Raw genomic sequence first — 11,009 nt, forward strand, 5'->3', positions numbered from 1 at the left:
TTGCTGTCCAATAGTATGACATGCATGATGTCTGGTGAGAAAGAAAGAGCCAATCAGGTTGCACAAATAATTCCTGGCGCGGTAGTGTGTAGCACTTGTAGTACAGAGCACCATGGTTATGAAAAATTGTAGCGGTCATAATTTCTGGTGAGTATCAATAGTTGCCAGGTGTTTTATACTGCAAAAACAATGTGAATTACAATAACATTATATACACATTACTTGTGCTAAAACTATATTAATCACTAATCAATAGGCTTCTAGACTACCTTTATATATTTTAACCTCCTAAGACGCGAACTCTTCCACGGCATACATTTTTAATTACTCTTTGATATTTGGGCTGATTGGGACCTTATGAATGTAAAAACAAAGAATTACCAGATTTATTTATTTTTTAACCAAATTTTTGTTTATAAGAAAAATGAGAGCCACATATGAGGATATTCGTTTAAAATTTTGATAGTATAATGTCCGCGTAATTAGATATAAGGCCCCTGTAGAGCAAAATTGAGTATTTTGGTCTAAATAACCCAAAATATGATGTCCACATATGTGGATGCCAGGTCCTAGGAGGTTAATGATGACAGGAAAATAATCAAAAGATGAAAGATAAAAGTAACCCCCTAATTGCAGAATTGACTAGAGTTAGTGGTCTGTACAAGTCATATGCGTTTTACATGCATATATACATGGAGATGTGTATAATTATATGATGAAATAATCTTCCAAGCAACATTTTAACACTGCAGCTAAGCCATAACGTGCTTAATAGCTATATGTTAAATCTGCTTGCCAACTACAGGTTTCCAAATGATAACCAGAGTGACTGTTATTTACTTTATTTTACCATTTTTCTGTGAAAAAACGAATAAACAAGCAAAATTAATTCGGTAAAAACACCACCACTTTAAGACGAGAATGAACACCATTACACTTCAATTGTGAATCTGGGTTGTATTATTATTCCAAAGCATAAAGATTTAGAAAAAAAAAAACAAAACTTCAAAATTATAGGTTATAAGGTAAATAACAGGTCAATACTACTGAGTCAGCAACCCCACTAAGAGTTGCTTAGTAGAGAGGAACAATTAAATGTAGTCTCTATCAAGAGCTACACAATGAATAAAAATGCATCAGCAAAAATCATGGGACAGATTAGGTATAAAATAGATTGATAAGAAGAGCACAAAATGTGGCAGGAGAAACCTCTGTGTGTGTGTGTGTGTGTGTGTGTGTGTGTACACATATATATTCCTTTAACAAAAGAGAACGTACTGATTTTGCTGATGGGTTAAAGACCTGATGATACCAAGCATGAGGCACTACAGCAAGTTGGCAACAAGAAATAATCACTGTTTATTTGCTATAAATGGGACACAGTGTAAACATTTGACCCTGTCAAAACTCTGTAATTCAAACTAACTGAACATCACAATTTCACAATAAAATGTATGATGAAAACAGTAACGTACATACATATTACAAACATAGTACAAGCATTTTTCTTTCATTCATTTTCTTGTCAGACATTTAAAAACCCTGTTTAGTAAGTTTTTTAAAGCATCAGATATTTTATTCTGAACAAACAGTTCATTAACACAACACTGTACCCTTTTGAATACATTCTAAAACTGAACTTGTGTATTAACAAGGGAAAAAAAATTACAATTAGTCAGCCCTTCTTCCATGCTCCTGCTACGTAGCCTTAGCTAGTAGAACAGTGTACCACTGAAGGTAAAACAGAAATAATGCGTGTAATAAGTAAAAGATTTAATTTATGCAGATATAACAACAGGTATGAGGAGATATAAAAACAAAACTTAATGAGTGTGGAGTATGGAGAGAGGTTTTTGGCTGCTACCTCTCATTTAACTTGACTCCCAGAATTAATTCTCCCATAACAACAGCAGCTGGCTTCCAGCTTGTGGCTCCAATTCCTACATTAGAAAAAAAAAAATGGCAGAAAAGTTCAAAACAAATCAAATGCATAATCAAATTATTATATATTTATGAAAAATGTGTCTAATAATAACAATAATTAAAAAAAGGATCAGCTTTCAGTCCCAGTTTGTAACAATATGTATAGCAGAACATTTTAATCTTTTGTGTGAGGTTATTAAAATGTATTTTGATTGTTGCCTGGTTGAGGAATATACCTTACACCAGTGATTTTTAACCATCGGTGAGCCATGCCTTGAGGGGCGCAAAACACCTTTTTTGTTTTACACCTGTGGGCCGTGGGACATCATTAGTTATTAATTGAAGACACCAGGGACTACTGTTATCCATGAAAATCTCAGTTACAATACAGCTTCTCCCGGCTTGGTGAGAGTTGTTTAATCAGCCTCAATAAGCAAGCAGAAGAAGACACCCTGCCTGCCGTCAGCAAAATATATGGAGTAGTTCTTAAAATGCAAAAATGAAGATAAAAGTGACAACCCCCCCCCCCGCAAAAATTTTGTGCAAGTACAACCCTGACTTCCTGAATATGGGTTTGTGAACGGAAAAGAAAAGAAGCAGACCCAAGAGCCCAATGTGTGGAGTGTGGACTAATGCTATCCAACGAAGCACTAAAGCCTTTGAAATTAAAACGGCATCTCGAAACCAAACATCCCACACTCGCAAGAAAACCAGCGGAATATTTCAAGGGAAAAGAAAAATGGACAGCAGATGCAGGAACTGTCTGTTGTGTCACTGACTGGTAACTCTAAATGTGCTTTAAAATCTAGCTACCTTGTATCCAGACTTGTGTCACAGAGTAAAAAGTCTTTCACTATAGTGGAAGAGTTGATTTTGCCTGCCCCTGTACATATGTTTCATGAAATGATCGGAGAGGCTGCTGCAAAAAAGGTACTGACCATCCTACTCTCAAACAACACTGCAAGCCACCATATCATGGACATGGCCTTAGACATACAGCATCAGCTTCTAGAAAGAATAAAAAGTAGTTCACTGATGTCACGAATGGTGCATTATTGCTGGTTTCAGTTTGTTATCGCTGGGACAGCAGAAGACATGCTGTTTTGTGGAGAGCTACCAACACGAGCCACGGCTCAGGAATGTTTCCGCTGCATTGACAACTACTTCACTGAGAACGATCTGAACTGGCAGAACTGTGTTGGGGTGTGCACTAATGATGAAGCTTCAAAGACTGGCAGGCATCATTAGGCAGATCTTTGATTGTGCACCAGAAGCGAAATGGACCCACTGTTTTCTCTACTGTGAAATCCTTGTAGCAAAAAAGATGTCACTTGAGTTCCACGAGGTGATGGATGTAAACTATCAAATTCATTAAAAATAACTACAGATGTTTTACCAAGCTTTGTGAGGACATGGAAGCAGGTCAGGTCCAGCTGCTCTACCAGAGTGAGGTAAGCTGGCTTTCAAGAGGACTGGTCCTCAAGCATTTATTTGAACTGAGGAACGAGGTCTTCTCTTTTCTCACAGAGAAAGAAAATCTGCTCTTGCACATTATTAAGCCAAGCTTGCCTACCTCTGTGACATTTTTTCACTGCTGAACCAGCTGAACATCTCACTTCAAGGGAGAAACAGCAACATGTTTTTTGTTGCAGACAAAGTTGAAGCTTTCAAGGGGAAAATTGCTTTATTGACTAAGAGGGCCCAGGAAGAGGATGGACATGTTTTCACTTTTATCTCTCATCTTGGAAAACTCCCCTCAAGTGAAGATCAGTGATTCTGTCTGTAACACCTTTCACAACTGACAGAGAAATTTGATGAATATTTCCTATTTTCTGCAGATCCCACTCAAAGTGATGTCGCTTTGCCCTCACATCTCTAATCCCATCTTCTGGAAGTTTCCACCGATAGCACTTTAAAGTTGCAGTGGGGCAAACTGGACCTGGGCTCCTTTTGGATTGCTGTCTCAAAGGATGTCTGGCACTGAGAGCTGTGAAATTCCTCCCATTCACAACTACATATCTGTGTGAATCCGGATTTTCCACTGTGACCACAACCAAGACCAAAGCCTGAAACAAACTCAGAGAGCGAGTCTTTCTCTCTGCCTTGTTGACAACAGTCTACAAAACTGTCAATAATAATATGCATAACAGTATTTCAAAAACTGCTCATCTACTGGGATTTCTCTAGGGTTTGCAGAGAATGGTCTGAAAAAGACAAAAAAAAATTTTTTTCCAGTATATCCAGTATCCATTTTTTCTGGGGAAGAAAGTTTTATAATAGGGTCAGGATTTGGGATAAATATGAAAGCACAGATTTATCATGGGCTTGGCTTGGCACTTTGCCTTTTTTATTCCAACAACACTGTGGCCCGGTGCTGAAGGTCAAATTCATACGTTTGGTATTGGAAGTACTAACCTACTAACCTCAACCCCATCAAGAACTAGAATGAATATAATCCACCCACTGTTATCATCTTCAATGCCCTGTACCAACACAGAGCAGAGCAGCTACCTGAATGCTACTCCAACAGAGGTCGATTATCTTGTTAATAATTTTACCTCCTCACTACGTATGACTCTGGATACTGTAGCTCTGGTGAAAACATAAGGCCTCAAATAAGAAGTACCTGATTCTGTGGTATAATTCTCAAACACGTAGCCTAAAGCAGATGACTCGTAATCTGGAGAGGAAATGGCGTGTCACAAATTTAGAAGATCATCATTTAGCCTGGAGAAATAGTTTGTTGCTTTATAAAAAAAGCCCTCTGCAAAGCCAGAACATCTTACTATTCATCACTGATTGAAGAAAATTAGAACAACCCCAGATTTCTCTTCAGCACTGTAGCCAGGCTGACAAAGTCAGAGCTCTATTGAGCCAACCATCCCTTTAACGTTAACTAGTAATGACTTCATGAACTTCTTCACAAATAAAATTTTTATCATTAGAGAAAAAATTACCAATAATCATCTCACAGATGTAATATTATCTACAGCTACTTTTAGAAAACTGGCATGATTCTATCATGGAAATAACTGCATGGGATCAGGAACACTACCACAAATCACCATCTATAAATGCATTTCACCATGCCATCCACAAATCAAGTTCAAGTTCTCTGATACAAAGAAGAAGCCGGAGGCTATATGTAAATATGATACAAAAACGCCACCACCGTCTCTTTTAACCAACGTAAAATATTTGGTGCATCATAAAACTGTATATAGAAAGGACCACAACTGCTAAAAAGCTAAGATCCTCTATTAGACAAGAAGGGGACTAGAGTTCTCTCCCAAAAGATCTGCAAGTTTTAATGGGTGTTAAAAGAGGGGATAGCACACAGTAGGAAACATGGCTATGTCCCAAGTTTTCTGAGAAGTGTTGCTACCATCACCTTTTTCATCTTTAAAAGGGGATATTTGCTCAGTTTAAGCATTCGGTATGCTTTCTGTGTTTTTTGTGGATACAAAAATGGTTTAATGAGATCAGATTTTATTAACATTTTACACAACATTAAAACTTTTTGGAGTTTGTGTTTAGTTCTAATTTAGTGTTTGCAAATGATCCGTTTATTAACTGTTCACTGCATTCTCTGCTGGAGCAGTATGCCACTACCATTCGTGCTGGCAGTCACATTAACTGCTTGTACCAATATGTGAAAGAGCTTCTGTGCTGTGATGCACCCTGTATATGTACCTGCCCATCCCTGCTAATCTGGACCTTCTTGTTGTCATTCCATGGGTTGAGGATATGCTGGGTGCACTGGAAGGGAATATTTTCTTTGTGTATCCATTCTACACTGAAAGCCCCTCCTAGTTCCATGAGGCCCCAGTCATGACAGCTCTCCTCCTGACTGACGACAGACGTCATGCGAGCATAGCCCTGTGAAAAAGAAAACAAAAACACAAGTTTGGTCTTTCAAAACCGATTTTCTTTTTACTGTTGCAATTTCACAGTCAGCATCATGACTCTGGCACACATGATCATGCATACAGAGTGTCACCTGGAAGTGTCCAGAGCCCTGAACAGAGAAGATAAGGATGATGGCGCTATTCTCCAAAAAGGCCTTGGTGAGTTTGGTCTCATTACTTGGTGTAGTAGACCAGATGCCTTTTTGCTGAGAAATTTCCAAGTTCCTGATGTTGCTGCTTTTCATAATAAAGTATCGGACTAATGTCTGATGGCAGGCCAGCTGAGTGCACACAGGCTTCACAACCTGCTGCAAAAGTGGAGAGAGAAACATTAGCAAGCATTACCATCCAACCTCAATAACCCATCATTTAGTTAGTATGACTGTAACGTGCGCCAAGCTCACCTGTTTGTGTTTAAAAAAAACCCCAAAAGGAAGCAGACACTTAGAGACTCATTAGTTCATTTTGTTTGTGCTCTGTGTGTGTTTCCAAATCATATCAGATGCACTGTACTGAAAAATTATTTTAAAGTTGTTAACATACTGAACTGAGTTGAAATATTTGTTACTGGCAACACAAAAGAACCGGACTAAGATTGTCTAAGATATTAAATAAGATGAAAAACGAAAACATAGGAGTCTCAAATACATCTCAAATAAAAAAAATAAATACATACATAAATAAATAAATGATCCAAAAAGTAGCTATATTAATACTGAAACAAACAAGAAGGTAAAATATTCCCTCCAAACAAAACATACAGATTCTAAATGAGCAAATCAGTCCATGCATGATTACATTGATCAGCCCATGGAAAAGTCTATTAATGCTTACTGGACTGACAATTGTTGGTTTGAAAATTTTTACATATCACCCAACCTTAAAGGTTTCTGTCAGTTTATTACAGAGTATCTTGTAGTAATATTTAATAGAGATGGCACGATACCACTTTTTTATGTCCGATACCGATATCATAAATTTGGATATCTGCCGATACCGATATGAATCCGATATAGTGTTTTTTAATCAACAAAACTGTTTTTTTAAATATCTTGCTGCATTTTGTATAAGTTCATACTCAAGTTTAAAACAACAACTACACTAAAGCTATTCTGTTATACCTGTATGCAAAAAAAAAGATTTCATAGTTCAGCAATACTGATCAATCTAATAAACTTAAACCTACACCATCCTCCCTATTCTGGTATTTTAAAGAGTACTTAGCATAAATATTAAGCAACCTAACTAATAGGGTTCCAACTCCCAGCAACAACAAAAATAAAAAAATAAAAAATAGGGAACCACCCCTCACGCTCCACCTCATGATGCTTAATCGACGTAATCAACCTTAATTTGATGCAGTGTGAAAAAAAATGCACAGAAATCAATTATTTTTCAAGAAATATTAAATAGATTCAACATCTTTCTTCAACAAAATTGCAGACTGCACAGATGGTACCTTCCCAAAGGAAAAAGTACTATAGCTTACTAGGGTATATATATTAGACTTAATAGTTACTATATACAGTAATTGACTTCTATTCATTTTACATCAAATTAAAACTTTGGGTGTCAGATAATTATTTATTAAAAGCTAGACATTTTAAATGAGAATAAGAAAGAAAAGTATGTCTTTGTGCCCCCTTTTCCCTGTTAATGCCCTATCGGCCCCCCTGGCGAAACTTTGCTAGATCCGCCCCTGCACAGTTACCAGCGTCAGCTACGTAGAAAAAGATCCTGGAGTAGAAAGTAATATTAAATACATTCTAACAATAGCTGATCAAGCTTAAACGTGCTGCTGTTGTTCAGCCGCTGGTTTACTCTTTCTGGTGCAAAGTGGGCCAAAAACAAACTAGAGAGACGGACTTGCGACAGAAAAGCCGATCAGCTGATCGTTAAGCAGTTTCATGATTGAAGTAGCAGCAGGAGAGGCAGTCGCTCCATATATCGCTTGTTAAGCTTAACGCAGGAATGCTTTACATTCAGAGATGGACTTACACACTTGCTTTACTTCTCTCGGGGATAACTTTGTCGGAGATGAAATGCTGGGTTGCTAGCGAAGCTCCAAATGCTATCCAGACCACCGACAGGTCCCGCATGCCACAGCCGCTCTATCACGTGATGCATACTGCTCTGACGTGCTAACGTTCTGAGGTGAGTTACAGCGTGTTGCAAGTTTTGTGAGGTGCTTTCGTGATATTTAATGGATCGGATTACATTTTTTATTTTTCTCCGATATCCGATCCAGTAATTTAGGTCAGTATCGGACCGATACCGATACGTAATATCGGATCGGTCCATCTCTACTTTCTACTCCAGGATCTTTTTCTACGTAGCTGACGCTGGTAACTGTGCAGGGGCGGATCTAGCAAAGTTTCGCCAGGGGGGCCGATAGGGCATGAACAGGGAAAAGGGGGCACAAAGACATACTTTTCTTTCTTATTCTCATTTAAAATGTCTAGCTTTTAATAAATAATTATCTGACACCCAAAGTTTTAATTTGATGTAAAATGAATAGAAGTCAATTACTGTATATAGTAACTATTAAGTCTAATATATATACCCTAGTAAGCTATAGTACTTTTTCCCTTTGGGAAGGTACCATCTGTGCAGTCTGCAATTTTGTTGAAGAAAGATGTTGAATCTATTTAATATTTCTTGAAAAATAATTGATTTCTGTGCATTTTTTTTCACACTGCATCAAATTAAGGTTGATTACGTCGATTAAGCATCATGAGGTGGAGCGTGAGGGGTGGTTCCCTATTTTTTATTTTTTTATTTTTGTTGTTGCTGGGAGTTGGAACCCTATTAGTTAGGTTGCTTAATATTTATGCTAAGTACTCTTTAAAATACCAGAATAGGGAGGATGGTGTAGGTTTAAGTTTATTAGATTGATCAGTATTGCTGAACTATGAAATCTTTTTTTTTTTGCATACAGGTATAACAGAATAGCTTTAGTGTAGTTGTTGTTTTAAACTTGAGTATGAACTTATACAAAATGCAGCAAGATATTTAAAAAACAGTTTTGTTGATTAAAAAACACTATATCGGATTCATATCGGTATCGGCAGATATCCAAATTTATGATATCGGTATCGGACATAAAAAAGTGGTATCGTGCCATCTCTAATCCAGACCACCGACAGGTCCCGCATGCCACAGCCGCTCTATCACGTGATGCATACTGCTCTGACGTGCTAACGTTCTGAGGTGAGTTACGGCGTGTTGCAAGTTTTGTGAGGTGCTTTCGTGATATTTAATGGATCGGATTACATTTTTTATTTTTCTCCGATATCCGATTCAGTAATTTAGGTCAGTATCGGACCGATACCGATACGTAATATCGGATCGGTCCATCTCTAACATTTAAATCTTGGAAAACTGAAGAATAGAATAGAACATGACTGACAAGAGAAATGACTGCAAAGAAATAACAAAACAAAAAACCCCAAAACTCGTCAGTTTGTGAATTCAAGATAAAAAAAAAGTACACTAATGGAGATCTTAAATACATTTTATGAACAGAGAATTACAAAAGTAGACTTTTAAAGTCTAGGACAGGGGTGTCAAATGTACGTCCCACATCCGGCCTGCGATACAATTATATCAAGCCCACAAGATAATTTCATATTCAGTCATTAATGGCCCGTCAGTACGTCGGAGCCGAAAAAGACAGCAAGTGTAGTGGTACAGGCCAGGTATACAGAAAGTTGGGTAGCCGGATTTTAATTAAGCATGTTGGAAAAAAAGTGAAGGAAGGAGCAAAAATGTGAATAAGCAGCATCTGGAAAGCTGAGTGTAGAATTGTGGAGGATGAAAAGATTCAAACTTGTACCTTAAAACTTGTGTGTTTTGTCTAGTAGTAGCAGATGCATATAAGGCATATAAGGCACAGAAATGTGTGCATGTAGCACAGAGCCATGGCTCGGTGTCGTGAGTGTCTAAATGAGTCTCACAGGCTTAAATGTGGTTCAAGCTATTTATACCTCTTAACTTGTTTGATCTGCTGCTCACCACAAACAAGCACAAGCAGAAATGTTGGACTTTTAGCTGTATTTTCATAAGTTTACCAGGTTTTCCTACAGATAAAAACCTCCCTTGTGGCCATTCATACTACACAAAGTAATAAAGCAATAAACAATTAAACTGTTGAACCCCAACACCTCCGGTACAGGGGCAGAACATCTGGTTTAGCAAGATGTACCGCCAGATGCTCAAAGAGTCATTTCAACAACCACCAAACAGCTAAAACAGCAAACAATTAACAAGAAGGTACATAGAGTCCACAAATAGATATGGACATACTGTCAGGAGCTGAAAGCAGAAATCTCGCAGATTCTGCAGGTTTCGTCACTCTGACAGCACTGTACACAAAACTTCTTTTTGCTGCTGGTTCAATAAAGTTTGGTCAGCCACTTTTTCTTTAGCCCAAAAATTACTTCTAACAAAAAAGCCAAATTTTTGCTACTTAATACCGAAGACATTTCAGCTTTCACAAATTATGCCAAATTGCTAAATGCTTAGCTATGTCTCTAATAAATACTCTGTGACTTTGTGAAAAACAGAAGAGTAGCTGTTTTTCACTTTGTCTTGGTCCGCGGCTCGGTGTCTGAGGAGCGATTGGGATGCCCAGGTGGCCACGCCAGTCCATCAGTCACCATTCAGTGGTAACTACGGTTGATGTGGAATTTCTGGTTTCTATGAACTGTGTTAATCCTGTCACTGTTTGCTCAGGTTATTGTCCGCCGCGTTCAAGCCTTCACCTGCCTGTCCTCCTGGAGTTCAGAAAAACCGCCTATCATCCTCTCCGTCTTCCTGGAATCCTCTCCCGCGGACACTCACCCCTCCCTCCGGTTCCCACGGTCCGACCCCGATTGTAAGATAAATAGTTCTACCCCTGTTGTATGCCGTTATCTCCCTGCTCTCCAGTAACTCTCTCCCCTTACTGTTGCAGCCTCCCACGGTCCTGATTGCAGCATCCCCAAATCATTTATCTCCCGGTCTCTTCTGTTCTAACATTAAAACAGCGTGTTCCCTTTGGTTATTCCGGGTCACCTTTAGTTAAGAAATAAAGTTAATTTGCGTGCATTCCCGCGTATTGTGTTTGCTTCTGGGTCCAGCTTGCGTGTTAGAACTACGGTTCTTGACACACTTATTACAAAACTTTTTCTGTAATTT

At 38.2% G+C, this 11,009-nt stretch overlaps 1 protein-coding gene across 3 annotated transcripts in view; it reads right to left on the minus strand.

Annotated features, from left to right (window-relative positions):
- Positions 1–1,335: 1,335 nt before the first annotated feature.
- ythdc2 (YTH domain containing 2) overlaps positions 1,336–11,009 on the minus strand; it is a 42,445-nt gene continuing 32,771 nt past the window's right edge. For 2 of the 3 annotated variants that reach the window (XM_082540348.1, XM_082540346.1), the window contains exons 29-31: positions 5,924–6,139; positions 5,617–5,802; positions 1,336–1,940 (exon numbers count right to left, since the gene is read on the minus strand). In XM_082540348.1, coding sequence (XP_082396474.1) covers positions 1,890–1,940; positions 5,617–5,802; positions 5,924–6,139 — 453 coding nt within the window. In that variant the 3' untranslated portion in view covers positions 1,336–1,889. The remainder of the gene's footprint in view (positions 1,941–5,616; positions 5,803–5,923; positions 6,140–11,009) is intronic. The other variant, XM_082540347.1, reaches the window with a different exon arrangement.

This window comes from Aulonocara stuartgranti, assembly GCF_965226115.1.
Source record: "Aulonocara stuartgranti genome assembly, chromosome: 7".
Lineage (NCBI taxonomy): Eukaryota > Metazoa > Chordata > Actinopteri > Cichliformes > Cichlidae > Aulonocara > Aulonocara stuartgranti.